Below are 19133 nucleotides of genomic sequence, written 5' to 3' on the forward strand. Positions count from 1 at the left end.
GCCTATGCCAGCACATTACTCTGGTTTGAAAGCACGTCAAAAAGACCCATTGCAGGAATCTGAAACTAAAAAGACACAGTGACTGGCCACTAACCTTGGCCCACTTTTACTCACTTCTCCTAATTTGTAGATACACATGGCTTATTTCTCTATTGTACAGCAATAATTTAGAAAGCAGCAGTACCCTCATAAAGTCATAACCAAGTTGTAAGTAAGACCACTTTAAGTTAGGTCCTGTCAACAAACACAATATGGTTTTCAGCTGACGTGTACCTTTCCTGCCCAATATTAAGACTCCTAATTGTAAAACAGCTGCTACTCATTTGTACAGCCATTTTGCTATCTTCCATCATTCCCACACCTCCTGTCAGTAAAGGAAAAAGATATCACTGAAAACAAATCCAACCAACTTCCTATTGCTTTTAATGAGGTTCTTTTGAGATTAGCAGGAAAACTATATTATTCTGCGTCCCCGTTACTTAAGCAGAATTTTTTTTATTGCTGATGTCCAGGAGATACATATAATGTAACCTCCCTTTCGGTTAAAAAAAAGCCAGCAAATCTGACGGGTAAGATTATTAATGAATGAACTGTATCCAAAATGAAGAGCAAAAATAGTAAAAGTCAGCCCAGAATCTACTGTCAGTTAGGTATCAATGACACTCGTTACTGATCTCAGTGAAAGCCACCTACCAAAATACAGCAGTATCTGTGATAGTCTCACAGCTCCAGGACCTTGGTTTGATCCTGGTCTTAGGTGCTCTTTTGAGGCGTTTGCATGTTCCTTCTATGAGCATTTTGGTTTCCTCCAGATGACTCCATTTCCTCTCACACCCCAATGACATACTGATGGGTTAATTGGCTGTTGTAAATTACTATTTAAGTTAATGCAAAAAGAATCAAAGAGGAGTTGATGGGCATGGGAGTGAATAAGTTGCAAGAGTACAGGGAAATAAGGAAATGGGATGGGATAAATGGCATTGATCCACTGGGAAATGGCATTGATACAATGGGCCAAGTGGCCTCCTTCTATGTCATTATAAATATAAGATAAGAACTTCTCTTTCAATGTCAGTGGCTGTCAGGCATCAATTCAAAGAAATCTCTGTCAACCAGCAGCCAATATTTCATCAAACTTCAGTAATCAATTATATTTAAAAAATTCTCATAGCACAATTTCTAATAAGCCTTTTAAGCATGATACAGAGTTATAAAAATGGTACAAACACATTTGATTAAGGTAGAATCTGAAATATCACAACACCTTACAAAAAAAGATTTTGAAAGATTTGTAAGGGAATTACCTGTGGACATGCATAAGATTCCTTTTAAAGGGCCAGACTTATCTTAGGAAGTCCTTCAGGATGGAGGATGACCTGCTTCCACTCTGGTTTTATGGGTTCTGAGATGGCTGATGAAGCCACTGGCAAGAACTGCAGACTCTTACACAGATTGGGAAGGAGGTACCTGATGAGGCAGGTGGGTGGGTAGTTTGTGAGGTGGTCTGCTCCTTTTACTGTTTATGCAGGGCTCCTAGATGCTGTGGATGTATGGGTATTGAGGTTCTTCATACCATCCTGAATGCTTTTTCTCCACTTGAAGTGGTCATGGGAATCAGTGGGAATGTTGCTTTAAGAAGGCTTTGAGTATATTCTTGATTCCTCTCCTCTGTTTGCACTGTAATCTCTTCCTGCTGCTGAGCCCAGAGTAGACTGTCTACTTTGGGAGTCTGATGTTGGGCGCGTGAACAAGATGGCCTACCCAATGTAGCCAGGCAAGAGTAACTAGGTCCTCAGTGCTTGGGATGATGGCTTGGGAGAGGGAACTGACATTGATTTGCTTGTCCTGCCAGTGAATTTGGAAGATTTTGTGGAGACAGGTGGTATTTTACTAGAGCCTTGAGACGCCTACTGTAGATAGTCTGATAGACCGTGAATTTTGTGCCACATCTAATGTCTTGATCATCAAATGCCCCTTCCCTCAATCAATCAAGGGCTGTGCTGGACCATTGAAGGAGTAGTGGTGAGTTTCACGATTGTTGTCAGCCTTCATTGAGAGGTCACTCCCAAGATATGGGGAGTGATCTGTGCTTTCCAGGGTTTCACCATAAATCTTCATTGTTGTGTGCTGCAGCAAAGGTCAGTTGGTAAATAACTTTTTTCTTACTTATATTGAGAGTAAGGCCTATCCTCTCATATGGTTCAAAGGGAGCATCATTGATGGCTTGAAGCTTAGCCTCTGAGCATACACAAATGCTCAGCTAATGAAGATTGGGCAATCTTGGTCTGGGAGTGTAGTCGCCATAGGGTGAACAGCTTCCCATTAATTCTGAAGATTAGCTCCACTGACTTAGAAGTTTGTTGCAGGCAAGATGTAATATGGCAAGTAAGATTGAGAAAAACATTGGAGCAATAATATAGCTTTGTCTGACGCTAGTCTTCACACATGATTTAGTATGTAATTGAAAACCTCACTTTGATCTTATGCAATACAGCGTAAGGTTTTCAGTGTATGTTACAACCAGACCTCTACATAAATAGCTTAGATTCATGTCAATTGAAATAACTTCCATGGGCATGGGCTGCAAACAGTGCATGCAGAATTATTGAAAACAGCCTTGACATTTCCATGTTAAATTCTGCATGGATGGAAATACCAAAGTAGCTATCAATTACACAGTAATGGTGACAAATCTTGCAACATTCAGACCACTGCTTTATATCTGGCAACTTTTAACACTTTCTGGTAGCAATAATGGGCAATTTAGCAGAAATCCGTTACATAATACTGCTTTATATAAACGGTTTCAGTAGCCTTAACTGTACAGGAATGGAAAGAAATCATGTAACCAGCTTTGTTATCAGTAAGATTCACTTCTCAGAATGTTCAATTCCATTTACAGCTCCTCAGCAAAGGAATAAGTTCATGTTTACTTGCCTCAAGAGCCAGACAAGCTGCAGACATAAATTGATCAGAGGCGGTAATGTGCATGCCACAGAAACACCAGACATCTCCAATCCAGAATCAAATTACCACCCTCAATATACAATCCAAGACCATCACCAAAACTCCAGAATCATCGTTTTAGAGGGAAGGAGGCTGATTAATGACCAGAATATCAACTGAACCAGCCACATGAATACTCTGATTACAAGGTCACAGAAGGTAGATGTGTTATAATCTGAGACTCACCTTCTGACACCCGAAATCCCCTTCACCACCTACAATCGCAAATCAGGAACATGACTAAATACCCTTCACTTGCCTCAACAATTGCAGCTCCCACAACACTCAAGAAGCTCGACACAATCCATGCTACCATCGTCTATCACCATTGTACCCTGGCTGCAATGCGTACCATCACCTGCAAAATACAATGCAGTCACTTGCATAGACTACTCCAAAAGCGTCTCTCAAACCCACAAGTTTTATCACCATGAAGGACAAGGGCAGCAGGCTCATGGGGACACTACCACCTGAAGGTTCACCTTGAAGTAGCACACTATCTTGACTTGGAAGCACATTGCAATTGTTTCATTTTTATTGGGTCTAAATCCTACAACTCCTTATCCAACACCAGTGTGGGGATATGTTCACCAGAAGGAATGCAGTGGTTCAAAAGGATGGCTGCAATCCTTGCCAGTAATAGTAACACCTGAAAATAAAATGGCATTATTTAGGGCAATAATTAGATTTTATTAAATATCTTAACATTAGAACTGGCATTGAATAGTGTGAAATCACATGACTCTAGGAAAGCCTTTTCAATAACTTACCTGTATCTGCAATGAATTCGGGTTCCACAGAAAAAACAGAGGAAGCTAAGACTTGTAATACAATATTATTAAACCGCACAGAACAAGCAAGATTTGATTCTGGGTTTAGTTTTGACATAGCTTTAACTTGAGCAAAACTGCAGTCTCCTGGGCAAATAAAAATAAAAAGATGTTACACAGTTTATATATAATTAAGTATGTATACCAATTTACAATCATTGAGCAAATAAAACTGAAGTAATTTCATAGCAATTGATAACAACATTCTGTCAGTCAGATCTAATTCAACACAAGTTCTTGACTTCAACCAAACCAGTAAGATTGCAGGAGGGGAAGAGGAAAAGAGATGGCACTCCAATCAGGAAGGATATAAATAAAATTTATTTCAATGTGTGAAGAAAGTCCTTCCAATGTTGGTGCTAAGGTTACAGTTTAATTAATTCAAATATTTGTCCATTTTTCTAATCCCACCAGTTAAAGATTTTGTTTTTCTCGATTAACCACTTCCACATCAATCAGAATGTTATACTGTCCCAGTCCACAACAAATATTTTGCTCAATAATATGAAGCAACATTTATTACTCAATCTCCCATGGTTTTTCACATGGAAGTCAAGGTAACAGTCTTCTGGTGAAATACGCACAGACAGTGGAGAATAATTTCACAGGGATATGCTGATGTAATTCAGTTGCCTTTTTAAAGTCATGCATCACTATTTTTTTTGTGTTGTAAATTCCTAGGTGCAAATTTAGATTGTAAACTTCCTAGATGAAGGAATTGTACTGTGACAAAGCCTTTTTGTCAGTGGAGGAAATGCAACACTTCTTCTGATGGGTAAGTAGTTTCTCATTTATGGATAGTAACAATGAGCACTCACCCCTCAGGCTGCTATCTTTGTTCATTGTAGTCACAAGAAATCTGTAAACATTAAAATTAGGAAGACCAATAATATGTCTGAATCCATGAAAGGAAATGGAGACTTTTCCTACACCAGTAACTGTGATCTGAAATGGATAGGGGGAGAATTATCGCATAACTCTTATCTGAAAATAGTGCATGTAATATATGTTAAAGTAATGAAGGCTTCAGTTTACTTAAATTTTTATGCATTTCTATTTTTCTTTGGAAATATAAGGATAATGTGAACTATGTAATGAGAATTTTGCTACTAACTCATTTATACTATGAAATTTGATAAGCAAACTATAGGTGGGGTTGAGGAAGGAAAGAAATCTCCCTAGCCTCTTAATTTTTTTGATAAACTCTTAACAAGAATAATTTTTGTGAAGAAGTTATTTGTACTAAGAAAGCAAGGTAAAAGGTAAATAGTTTTCTCATCATTTGCTGCAGTAGCTTACAATGAATTACTTATCTTTATCAGACACGTTATGTAAAAGTTGAATGACGAAAATCTTACCTCCCTATAGGTTCTCACAATTCCAGGAATTTCATAATAGACTGTGGTTGACCCTGTGCTCCTGGTAACTCCCAATCCTGTGGCAGGATCAATTTGCAGAACTTCACTTGACAATGAATGCCAGTTCCCAGGCTCACCTAAATGAATGCTTCAGTTTTCATTTCTATATAAATAACTTCAAAAAGATTCAGCAAAAAAAACTCATTCAGCATTTCAAAAGACGACAAAATCACTTACGGAGAACATATCAGTCACGGAAACAATTTCATCTGCAATATTCAGCATTTGTTAAAAATTAAGCAAAGTAAACTTAAAGATAAATGTTTATTTTGAAATTAAAGTCCTTAAGCATGCTGATATACAAAAGTAAAATTTTATATCTTCAACATGTGTGGTATTTGGGGCTAAAAACAATCTCTTGGTATGAAAGCTTTCTTCCTCTAACATCTGTGAAGATTATAAATAAATTATAATTATTGCACCATCTGCCATAAAACAGGCAACTTCACAAAACAAAGTGCAGCAACATGACAGATGTAGATAGTTCTGATTAGATGTAACTGTGGCACACACATAATGGAGCAAACAGTGTCTGTTGTTACTGAAATCCCTATGATTATAAGGTAATTCAACAATAATTGACCAACCACTTAATGATATATAAACACAGATAAAATTTACAGAAATGAACCCACTCCTGCTTATAGCATGCATATAGGTTTTTCCATGAAATCTATCCTGCATTTTATCTATTAGGCCTGGATCAGTAAATCGAAATAAACCCTGCAGATACTGGAAATCTGAAATAAAAACGGAAAATGCTGGAAACAATCAGCAGGTCAGGCAGCATCTGTTGAAAGAAAAACAAGAGTTAACATTTCAGGTCCAAAACCCTTCACCACACACTGCCTGACCTGCTGACTGCTTCCAGCATTGTCTGCTTTTATTTCAGTAATAATACTTGCTTCTGAGAATGTTGTGCGTTCAAGTCTCTTACCCTACTTTCCTCTAGTGACTTGAACACCTAACAAAGGATGACATTCCAATGCAGTAGAGGGAAGGTGATGACCATTGTAGTTACAGTCTTTTGGATGGGATATTAAGTGGTTCTTCTCTGCCACCTTAGGAAAAAAATCAGGTCTTATGATTTTGAATGAAGAGGGGGTGGTGGAGGGAAGCTACCTAAGGGAAATTGGCCACCTGCATTCTTACACTGCAGGGTTGAGAAGTCCTCCTCCTATAAATTCTAATTTTGTGGAACTACATTAACCTCCTGTCAGTTAGTGCCACATATACCGTGCAAACTGAGTATATAAAAACCATAAAAAATAAGAACAGGAGGAGGCCATAACGCCACCCAAGTTCACGCTGCCATTTAATACTGATCTGATTTTCGGCCTCAATTCCACTTTCTTGAATGATTCCCAATAATATTCAGTTTCCTTATACAGCAAAAACCTATCTATTTAAAACCTTGAATATGCTTAACAATTATTTTAAAAAAATATTCATTCACGGAATGGGGACAATGGTGAGAACTATTGTCTATCTCTAATTATACCTGAACTAAAAAGGAAGCAAGGGTTCAGTACCATTTATACAGAGATACGAGTCTGAATCCCACCATGAGAGCTGGAGAAACTTGAATTCATCAATTATGTTGGTGGGTATAGAGTCACGTAGAAGCCAGATGAGTTGGGAAGGAAGCTTTCCTTCCCTGAAGAATATTACTGTACCCAATCGGTTTCTAAAACAATTCAGTTGTTTCACGTTTTCATTATTGAGACTAGCTTTTATTTTAAATTCCAGATTTCAATTCTGAGCCATCATTCTTCTCAACTCCATAGTGTTGGCTCATTCTGTTCAACCTTTCATTGTAGGGCAAGAATCACCTTCATCAGTCTAATACAGTGATTGAAGAGTTGGCTATATTACCTTAGGGCTATAAATTGACTGGGTGTGTCTCAAATGAATTTCAGCAGAATAATACTTTGCTATTAATTTAAGTATTCCAGAAAAACATGAAGCTGTGCTTTCAAACCAATTATGTTAAATTCTTCTTTTCAGACAAATGACTAACCTTCCTGGTTTACCAGGACACTGGAAAAACATATTACATCACTCAGTATCACGTGCTCCGATATATTGGGCCATATTGCATACTGGACAGGTATCGGAATATAGTCTGCAATGCCTGGATGCTTGTTGTCCCAAACTGCAAGTATGGTCAATCCTACATTGGCAGCTTGAGCCACGTAAGTGTTATTACTGGTGCCTGGTCCAATCAGCAGCAGATCATCCCTAAATTGATTTTAAACAAATACATTAACTTATCAGGCAATGAAAACACAATAATGATGTGTTCACTTTCAAATTTTGTTCCTGTCACATTTTTACAGCATTCATTCCTAAAGTGTAATTAAATATGTTAATAGGAATGGTAACTATGGAACTAGGTTGACAGTTTTACCAATGGAAAACAATTTTGTAATAATAACTTCAGGATGCACTTGTTGTCGGCAATACATTATTTGGTGGAATCATAATCTGTTCTGTCAGCCGGGGTCCAATGTAAAATGAGTTTAAGACAGCTGACATTAATTCACCTCACAAAGTAAATCAAAACTTGTCACAAATCGGCACCTTCATAACTTTGTTCTCAGAAAACTTTCATGTTTCTTTGACACATAAAGCAACACAAAAAGGACAAAACAGGCATCAAAATGTATTTATGTCTGAGAAATCTGAAGATTACCAACTTCAGGTACTGATGAATGAAAAATCCATAGCTCTCTAGCATACTCCTGCTGTAACTCCAATGGATGAGTTGTAAATTATACAGGAAAGCACATTTTTTGGATCAGGCCTGTGATGTGGAGTGGATGCCCCCACCTAAATTTTTTTAGGTAGTCTCCTTAGAAAGGTGCCAACAGCTGCAGCATTGTTCCTAGGGATCAGTGGGTACTCAGCAGGACATTCCAGTCCTACCAATGCTTTGAGTGCTTAGATCCATCCCACCTATTATAATGCAAATTAAGTATCTTCTACAACTTCAGAAAACTATACTGACAACAGTAGATTTTCCCAGGAAGCATTCTGTGTGAGAAGCATTATAAGACAAGAACATTTAGGCCTCCAGATATGATAATCAATGACTCTTGGGTAAACCATTTACAAATTCAGGTCTGTTATCAATACAGTTATTGGGTAGTCTTGATCTCACCACAAGTCTGCATAGTGATTGCTTCAGTAAAAAAATATTATGCAGGACTTACTGCTCAATGACAATGCTTTCTTCTTTATTCCACTACCTCTTTACACCATAGGGGCCTAATAAATAACTACAAGTTAGAAGGTACAATTCTATCATAAGACATTGTGGAATGCACTTGCTGAATTTAATTAATATTTTATTTGCTGAATGGGAAGGCTCAAAGGATAAGATCAAGTCTGACTTCACTGGAACACTAAGAATTGTGTGGCAAGTACATTCAGTACAACCACACAAAATGCCATAGGTTTTCTGCCTGGTGAGGTAAATTAAAGTTAACAGTATACTCAAATTAGCAATTATATATATGTTTTAGCTCAACGAGAAACCAGCTAGAGATTATCAGTACCTAAGTAAAGAAACTTCTTGGAATCAGTGCAGCAAAAACATTGATTGCAGGGATTGAGGAAGCTTTCCCTAGGAACAGAGATTTAGTAATATTGACCATTCTTTGCAGGAAAAAATGAGAGATGATCTCATGGAACATTCAAGTTTCGGAGAGGATTGATAAGGTAGATAGACACTGTTAAACCGTTTCCACTAACAGAGAGACCAGAACCAGGGGGCTTTGTCTCAATGTAAGAAGAAATTTCTTAACAGGGGGCATTGTAAATCCACCATAATCTTATTGAACTTTAGAATAAGAGGGGTGACAAGGCTTGCTCCTGCTTCTATTTCTTAAGTTGTTAGGAATGACACAGAGCATGTCCTGCCTGCAAGATGTTAATACTTAGAAAATGGATCAATTATCACCCAATTTTTACATGGAAATAGTGTATAAAAGGATTTTTAATTCAAGAGGCTGTGCCAATTTTCAACAGAAAAAGAACCTGTTGTGAAATTGGCCTGGGCACTTCCATTTGCTATTCACGCTTGTGCCGAAAGTAATGTTTGGATGTGATCTGCTCAAGAGCCTAAGTAGTCTTGAAATGTTGAATATAGAAGTGATGTTTCATCTTGTAAGAGAATCTTAGGGATCTCTGTTTAAAAATAAAAGGTGATCCATTTAAGGGAGAAAGAGATGAGGCAATGTTTTTCTCTCAGAAGATTATGAATCTTTGGAGTTCTTGCCTCAAAGGGCAGTGGAAGAAAGTAAGGTAGACAGATAACAAAGGGGTGAAGGGTTAGCGCAGTTAGACAGGAATGCAGAGATGAGGTTACAATCAGATAAGCCACGATATTATTAAATGACGAAGCAGGCTTGATGGGTTGAGTGGTCTACTCCTGCCCGTAGTTCATATGTAATTCTGTGCATGATTCTCTTTGCTGGATTTAACAGTATAAATTAGGCCTTTTTGAATGCAATTTACCACTTCCCAGATTTATTCACGGTTCAACCTTGAGTACATGGTGCTACTTTGCAGCTTTGTTCATTATTTTAAAGCTGATATCAGGACATATAGCTTGGTCTCTGCTGAAACCATAGTGAGTGAGCTTTTCTGCATGTAACTACTCATATGTTTTAGACATTTCACGTGGAACTATCTATCACTGGAGGAATTAAAATGACGAACCTCACCTCAGAGGCTCACACCTGCTCATCAAAGAAAATCTTATCTGCAGACAGTCTTCAGAATCACTGTATCTTATCTAGATCTCATAGGCGCAGGCTTTGCTAATGGGAGGCAAGATGGAGATATGTGATCTGTTCAGGTGAGACCTTATGTCAAGCTCTTGTGCTGGAGTATGCTCTCCATCAAGGTTTCACCTTGACCACTGATTTTCTCACCACAGAATTATTCTAAGCAGCCGCAGCCAGGTCTTTGCGACATCTCTTGGTTTATGCTTAGGGAGCTGACACAGGCACTTCATGTGTGCTGGAATGATTTTATCATTTCTCCATGGTAGAGGGACTGTAGCTGCGGCCAGATATCACCCAAGCCACCTCCTCCCAAATGCTAATAATGGCAAATTCAATGGATCTCCTAACAACATCTGCAGTGCAAGACTGCTCTTTGCACATCTATAGGATTAACTAGCACTTCTCAATCATGCTGGCTGAGTTACAGAGCTCTTTCCCTCTCTCCTGCAGCCTCTCTTTTGACCATTACTATCATGATGTGTGTTGCTGCTACCTGTAATTACTAAGGAGTGTGTGTTCAAGGGTTGATGTACTTGTGGGACTGATGCACAAGTGTGTGTAAGTCTGCTGAATTGGGCCATGGGCCTTGTAAAACAGCATAGGTCCTGTTTAATTCTGGGTGGAAACCACAGCAGTATGTTTTTAAGCTGTTTTTAGCCAATTCTGCATTTTTTTGGGGGAAAAACTTGTGAGTGTTATTGCTATATGCAGTACCAACTCAATACATACATTTCTGAGCAAAACAATGTAAAAGGCAACTATGAGTATATTTTGGTTGAGTTAGGGTTAGTTTGAGGAAATATCTAAATCTATATCTATATATAGATAAGGAATATCTATTGATATTTCCTTGGTGGTAATACAGTTTTTAAAACATGAAAGTCAAACATTAATGGATTCATTGTATGTGATAATAATTAAACATACATTTACTCATACAATACTTAAAATTACATCTGATGCTTGTGGAATTTAACAACATACTTCAAAGCTTATTATCCAGTTTGATTGATTAATTCAAATCAAATTCCCATTCCCATTAGAGTCCCAACAGAACCTTTGCAGCTGTCAGTTGATTTATTAAGTGAATTGTGGGAAATTTCTACAATACACAATTACATCAAAACACAAAAACTCAGATATACTTTATCAATACTCAGTTAATATGTAAGGTTCCTCACTAACAAGCTATACTTCCAGTGGGCTGATGAGATCAGTAAAACTTCTATTTCATTACCTTTTCAATATTTTCTCTATTAATCACAATTAATCACACCTCTACTAAGAGAAACTGGAAATCAAGTTTGATTTCTATTCCATATTACTCAGTTTCTTGTGCCTGTGCTGCTGCCAGTAACTTACCATTTTCAATAATACCAATTTCCTGCAGCTTAGAACCCAGTATGCAACTTCCATTAAGCAGGTACAAGAAAGTAACTTAATGTGCACTGCGTATGGGAGGGTATTGTAAGAGTTTGGCTGGTGTAGCCAGTGGATCTCAGGGTCAGTCCCATGATCTGTCAATGGTACAGCATTGCAGCAGTTAATACTGCTTCCTCATAGCTCCAGTGACTGGATTCAATGCTGACCCCTGATGCTTAATATCTTGTTATTTCTAAAACAAAAACCTTGACATGGGATGGCAGCTGAAGTTTCCTTGGTGGAAAATTTATATTTAAATTTTATATTGATTCTGTCAACTAAATACTCATGGTGTTTAGTTCCAGGATTAAACAGTAACAATGTTCAGATCAAAGGCTTCCATCCTTTATCTGAAGTCCTCATTTATTTCATTCCTTTTATGCATTTATGTTTGTGATTAGATTCGGGATAAGAATGCTTTTTCCTTGTAATATAAGCAGTGTGATGAACAATGCCATGAACTGTGATAGACTGATCTGCTACTGAGAATAAAGTGCAATCACTGACCCTTCACAGGAAGTAGAGCAGGTATATTTTATACTGGAAAAGTAATCCAAAGGCTAAAAGAGATCTTTCTCCTTTACGTTCTCTTAATCTTTACTCTTTTTAAAATAAAAAGCTGGCTAGAATCTTGCAGTTTCTTTACTTCTCAAAGTAAAGTCCAAGAATTGATATGCAAATGACAAAAAGCAATCACAGTGCTGGAGCTGGGAAATCTGAAGTGATGTAGAATTACAATGTCTGCCTTCATATAGAGAGGGCACAGCAGGCTATGGAAGCAATTATGGTTTTGCTCAACGTTACAGCATCCCATCCATTATGGAAGTTCCTGTCCATCATATGGTAAGCTTTAGGTATGACAAAATAATACTTAGATATAAACCATGTATTATCATATGGAGCCATTCCCCTTGGGCACAAGCCAGTATAAATTGACAACAGTACAGATTTTATTACACACTGAGCATATGTTCTAGCACTTATCATGAAAAAGGCAGGCCAGTGGTATGTGGAGAAGGTGGAATAAAGAAGAATATTAATTACTCATTCTTAAAATGTTTTCTACTTAGCCTTAATCAAATGAAATTAGTTAGATTCCCTTAATGTAATATAGTATATGCTTAGATAAAGCTTTAAATCAATTTTATAATATAACAGATTCCTTTAATTTTTTTCCTTTAAGATAACATTAACAGTTATCTTAAAAAGGAAGGTGAAGGTAGTTAAAATATTGCTCACCTGTTAAGAGCTAAATATAATTCTGTGTTGTGTGCATGAAACTGGTCTCCACTGAGATCATAAAAGTTGACTGTAAAAGTCAATGTCATTCCAAGAGGAAGGGCAGCTAGCTCTTCATTTTTGGATATATACAACATAGGACTGGTGACAATACTGAGGTATGCTATTGGAGCCACCTAATATGAAAATAACAATTAATATCTATGTTGACAGCATACTTAAAAAAAAAAATCACAAGACTACTGTTAACCTAGGTTATTATCTGTTAAAAACAAATACAGCAAATTTTCACCATCTTCAAGCTGTGTATTTTTGGTGGGTGCTCCAAGACTCTGATGAAAAGTTATATATTCAGTATAGTCCCTAGGCGTTTCTTTTAACAACTTTATAGGATTCAAAACAATTCAGATTGTAAAGCTTTGCTGCTATCACTGGTAGATGGCCTACTTCTGAAATAATAGCAGTAAACCATTAAGGACTGTTACATATTATTTTGCAATATAGTTACGCATGTGGTAGAATAAAGTCTACCTCAAAATCTGTATGAGCGACCCACCAAGGCATAACTGGTTCCTGTGGGTTGTTAGTTGGAAGTCCTAAATTTGATCCCCAGTCAGAAAAGGGCCAACTATTCTCAATTAGAATAAATGAGTATTGTCTTTGATTTCAACAATTCTGTAGCAGAGATGCAAAATCATCCAGATTACCTGCCTTTGACTCCTACCCAATTACCTTTACTAGAAGTATAGGATTAATGAGTTGTGAAGCCCTAACAGTTAAATAACTTGCTTTTCCCTCACTCACAAACAAAGAATTACTACTTAAAACAAGTTATTAGAGACTGGGTACTATCCCAAGTGTGCTTTTGAGAAATATACATGTTGGTGAGCAAAGGCGACAGGAGAAAATTAGTGAATAGGAATTATGGGAATAAAAGAGTGTGGGATGAGGTGAATGGGGTATCAGCAAACTCCATAACAGAAGACTCAGTCTGATTTGGCTGCTCAGTGTCTGTTAAGATTTGCTACTTATAAATGACTCCAGAGGAGAGATAACCCTAACATTTATGTTCAGAATCCCTTAGTTTGGGATTAATGCACAACAAACCTCCAGTAAGGTCCAATCAGCCACATATAATGGGCATTCTGCTTTCCTTTGAAATTTAGAGTACTACTATTGACTTTTTGGCCAACGTACTAAATGTTCGTAATAAATACAAACTTGCCTGCATCTGTGTCACTGAAAGAAAACAATATAGTTTTGTACAGGAAGAACTCAGCCACAATATGTATCAAACAGGACAGCTACTACATTTTAGTTTTTTTATTCATTACCTAGGCTACTTGTAGGAAATCACATTAACACTGGAATTCTGTAGAAGTACAAGGTCTTATGAGTAAAACATCAACGTCAAAATACTCCACACTTATAAAACCTATGTGGTTGTACTACCATAATAGAGCCCAGCAGATACCAAGACTTGCAGACTGTCTTCACAGCAATGAAGTCCTAGCTTTGACCCACATTCTAGTTAATCAGCCTGCTGGGAACAGATCCTTTAAGATTTCCTTTAATTTTTAATGAAACATTTTACTTCAACCATCTTTTATTTTTTCTCGATAGAACTAGGCCCTCAGCATGTCTCCAAGAGTGAATTAGTGAGTTCCTAAAGATGAAACTTGTTGAAATAATTCACTCGGAATTGCATTACACCTTAAGAATAACTTTAAGGTTAACTATCTTTGTGATTCTTTTACTCATCTATGTTAGAAGGCACTTGACCTTCATTTTGCATATTCACATTATAGCACTGTTATGATTAGGACCTTGCTGTGCACATTTTCAAACTGGAGACACAAGAGAGACTGCAGGTGCTGGACTTTGGAGCAACACACAAAATGCTGGAAGAACTCAGTGGGTCAGGCAGCATCTATGGAGAGAAATGAACAGTTGACGTTTTGGGTTGAGACCCTTCATCTGGACCTCGACCCGAAATGTTGACTGTCCTTTTCTCTCCATGGATGCTGCCTGACCCGCTGAATTCCTCCATCATTTTGTGTATTGCTACATTAACAAAATGCATTTTAGGCACCATCAAATTGATCACTTTTTCTATTTTTAATTTCATTATAGAAACTAGGGATCTGCCTTATACTGGATTTTAATTCACTGCATAATAAAAAAAGATAAGATCTTACTCTCACTCCAGTTACAATGGTTTGGTTCAATCCAAAGTATTCCCGTGATGTTATTGTAAGTGCAGAAGAACCAGTTCTGTGTCCAGACATCAAAAGTCCATGCCCATCCTCCATAATCACAGACTTATTATTAGGACATTTGCGTACTTCGTAACTGACAAGAGCTTTACCATCCCTGTTCATTCCAGAAAGAGAGCTTTAAAATACCTGCTTCTGTGTTATACTTTAAACCTTATCCACTGAAAAAAACAATTTGTCACAGAGAAAGAAACAGCAATTTTTGGAATTACAGACACTTATTATTTTCTTAGGAACAGATTGGTGCAACACAATATGTGCTGGCCTTCAACTCCGAAAGCTAGGCTCAATCAGCCCAGACTATTCAGATGAAAACTTTCAATGTTTGCTGATTGCATGGCTGAATTAAGTTTGGGATATTAATTGGTTAATTTGACATGGGAAATTACCACTAATTGAGCACTAAATAGCAAAGTAAATTGGCCAAACTATGGGGGGGATGGAGAAAATGAATATTATGTTCAGGCTATAACTAGTGCATGTCATTGGATTTAGCAGATAGCATTTTACATCTATATTCTTGTTATACTGATTTGGAATGTTGGCACTGGTGTTTAAAATGGAATATTCCATTTTCTATGATGGCCACAAAGAAACCGCTTGGATTTGCACCTTTTTTCCAAGTCAGTACAGAACGTGAACAGCACTCACCAATGTAAATCTACCTCTAACTGACTTCAAAATTGTTGCTGAGGAGGGTTTGGCCAGCATTGTCATGGGCACAGTCACTGCCCATTATTACTTGCCCTGGTTGAGAAGCTGGTGGTGGTCACTCTTCTACTGTTGCTGTAGCGCTTGTGAACTGTGATTCCAAGAAAAAAAAACTTACCGAGAGGTTTGTAACTTCAATTGGGAATTTGGTGACATGAGTATTTCCTCTGCTGGCTGAGTGAGAGGCAAGAGTTGTAGTATTCCAAACACCTGCAGTAAAGGAGAATATGTTACCAAAATGGCCTCATTAATCCATGTGCTTACATTATTATGTCACACACTTGAAAAAAAGCACTTGCAAAGTTGCAATTATTTTTCAGCTTTTACAAAGATGCTTTCTGATTATATTTACTAGCAGTAAATAACTACCTGGATTCAATCACATGAAAATTATATAAATCACATTCCATAATAAATAATTTACCATGACTATACTTCTAGTTTTACTGAAGAAAGTATGGATCTTGTAAAATTGTTACACTTGTATGCTAGATTCTGCTAATAATTCATACAGGCAATCATTTTCAATTCAGCATATTTTATGTTAGAAATTAACAATTTTATCACATCACATAAGGGGCGGCACGGTAGCATAGCGGTTAACGCGACGCTATTACAGCACCAGCGATCGGGGTTCGATTCCCGTCGCTGTCTGTGAGGAGTTTGTATGTTCTCCCGTGTCTGTGTGGGTTTCCTCCGGGTGCTCCGGTTTCCTCCCACATTGCAAAGACGTATGGGTAGGTTAATTTGGGTTTAAAAAAAATGGGCGGCGCGGACTCATTGGGCTGGAAGGGCCTGTTACCACGCTGTAAATAAAAAAAAATTAAAAAAAAACATTTTAAAACTGTGCTGGAGACCGAACTTAATTCATGTTTATATATTTACTAATATATTTAGCAAGTATATAACATAAACATAACATCACAAAGCTACGGTCCATTGCACTATGCAAATAGTTCAAAAGCAACCGAGTTATTATGCTAATTCTTCCTTTCACTGCAATTCTATTGGTCACCAGAGATCATAAACCTGAGTGCTATTAAAGCCAATCACATATCCTCCACACTCCCTTTGAATTCAGTATGTGAAAAACTAATGTACTGAATCATTCGAGAGTTGATTCCAAGCTGACTCCAATTATTATTAAATTTGAATGTAACAAAAAAAGTATACAAATACCATAATCTGAATCTCATCAGAAAATCTGTCAGCATGTCCTTCAAACTGTCCAGCAGACGGATCCTGTGCCATCACAGTGACTTTCAAGCCTGTTTTCCCTTGTGCTCGGCTATATAGCAACATGGCAAAATTATGTTCCGTGGAAAGTTCTAAAGAAATCTATGAAATAAGCATAAGTACTATTTAGATGTTATCTCAGTGTTTTAAAATCTGTTCACTACTATTCTATTTGCCACATATCAGACATGTTCGATGAACCTGCCACTTCCTTAATGGCACTTCTGAAGATCAAAGAGGAATGGTTGAGTTTTCCCTGGTCTGAACGTAATTGGTCAGTCCAAGCTTGCAAGTGGGAGGTAGTTTTTTATAATTAGTGTTGTGGATTATTTGGGATATCTTTCAGGAGTTATGGAATGGGGGAGAGGAGAAGTAGATCAAGAAGACCTGCTTGTATTGAATACAGACCTTTTGCGTCTACCAGCTTTTGTTTCCAGTGACTAAATCACAGTTACAACAATTAGAAAGAAAATCTTGAATTCTGGGGCCTTTCATTTCCTCAGGACATAGCTAACAAAATGCCAATTAATTGCAATAATGTCCTAATGCAGAAAAGCAGCAATTTCAAAAATATGGCATAGACTTTGCAATAGTTATGATGACAAAACTGTTAGCATTCACTGATGTTACACCATGAATCTATCACAAACTTCAAGATTTCCAAGCATAAATACTTCAATATGGGAATGTGTAAGCTTCCCCAACTTGTTCAAAGGAAATCACTAAAGTGATGAAATTTTCAGGTATGTTTTGCTGTAAAATACTCTGAAAATGTTACATATATTTCATAAAGTGTAAATGAGTATTTAAATGGAACAGTAATTTCTTATTTTAAAAACTAATTTTATGTATATGGATTGTAATTCCTTGCAAAAAACTTTGAAATATAATGGGTTTATTTTATTTAAATGTTTGCATTTAGCCTTAATCTGAAGGTAATTTTGTACATGGTAAAGTCTTTAAATTATTATTATTAAAACTTGTGCTTCTTCCTTTCTGGTTTGCCATATGTGAGAATTCTTGAACATAATTGGTTGCTCAGCCAGCCTAAATGACATCACTTTTTCTGAATGGCTGGGATCTTATTCAACTGACACCCGAACAGACATGGAAGTCAGAAAAAACAAAGTTGGAATTGGATTATTCTTGTCATATGTACCGAGGTACAGTGAAAAACTTGTCTTACATACCATTCATACTGATCAATTCAGTACACAGTGAATTATGTAGTACAAGGTAAAACAATAACAGAATGCAGAATAAAGTGTAACAGCTACAGAGAAAGTGCAGTGCAGGTAGACAGTAAGGTGCAAGGTCATAACAAGGTAGATTGTGAGGTCAAGAGTCCATCTTATTGTACTAGGGAACAATTCAATAGTCTTATAACAGTGGGACAGACTGTCCTTGAGCCTGATGGTACGTGCTTTCAGACTTTTGTATCTCGGAGTTCAGAGATTTTTAGATTTTAGTGGACAGAATCAGAATCAGGTTTATTATCACTGACATATGTCATGAAATCTGTTGTTTGCAGCAGCAGTACAGTGCAAGACATAAAGACATAAAAATTGCTATAAGTTACAAAAATAAATATATAGTGCAAAATAGGAATAATGAGGGAGTGTTCATGGACCGTTCAGAAATCTGATGGCAGAGGGAATAAGCTGTTCTTGAAATATTAAGTGTGGGTCTTCAGGCTCCTGTACCTTCTCCCCGATGGTAGTAATGTGAAGAGGGCATGTCCCAGATGGTGAGGGTCCTTAATGATGGATACCGCCTTCTTAAGGCACCACCTCTTTAAGATGTCCTTGATGGCAGGGAGGGTTGTGCCTGTGATGGAGCCGGTTCTGCAGCCTCTTTCGATCCTGCACATTGGTGCCTTCATACCAGGCGGTGATGCAACCAGTCAGAATGCTCTCCACTGTACATCTGTAGAAATTTGCAAGAGTCTTTAGTGACATACCAAATCTTCTCAAACTCCTAATGAAGTAGTGCCACTGGTGTGCCTTCTTCATGATTCCATCAATGCGTTGGGCCCAAGATGGATCCTCTGAGATGTTGATGTCCAGGATCTTGAAGCTGCTCACCCTTTCCACCATTGACCCCTCAATGAGGACTGGTGTGTGTTCTCCCAACTTCCCCTTCCTGAAGACCACAATCAATTCCTCAGTCTTGCTGATGTTGAGTGCGAGGTTGTTGTTGTGA

At 37.5% G+C, this 19133-nt stretch overlaps 1 protein-coding gene across 1 annotated transcript in view; it reads right to left on the reverse strand.

Moving 5' to 3' along the window:
- Nucleotides 1-227: 227 nt before the first annotated feature.
- LOC127581486 (nuclear pore membrane glycoprotein 210-like) overlaps nt 228-19133 on the reverse strand; it is a 94466-nt gene continuing 75560 nt past the window's right edge. The window contains 7 exon segments of the mRNA XM_052035945.1: nt 228-364; nt 3777-3923; nt 7275-7495; nt 12709-12884; nt 14907-15081; nt 15814-15905; nt 16875-17033. Of these exon segments, the coding sequence (XP_051891905.1) occupies nt 228-364; nt 3777-3923; nt 7275-7495; nt 12709-12884; nt 14907-15081; nt 15814-15905; nt 16875-17033 (1107 nt within the window).

The sequence above is a fragment of the Pristis pectinata genome, chromosome 21 (assembly GCF_009764475.1).
Source record: "Pristis pectinata isolate sPriPec2 chromosome 21, sPriPec2.1.pri, whole genome shotgun sequence".
Lineage (NCBI taxonomy): Eukaryota > Metazoa > Chordata > Chondrichthyes > Rhinopristiformes > Pristidae > Pristis > Pristis pectinata.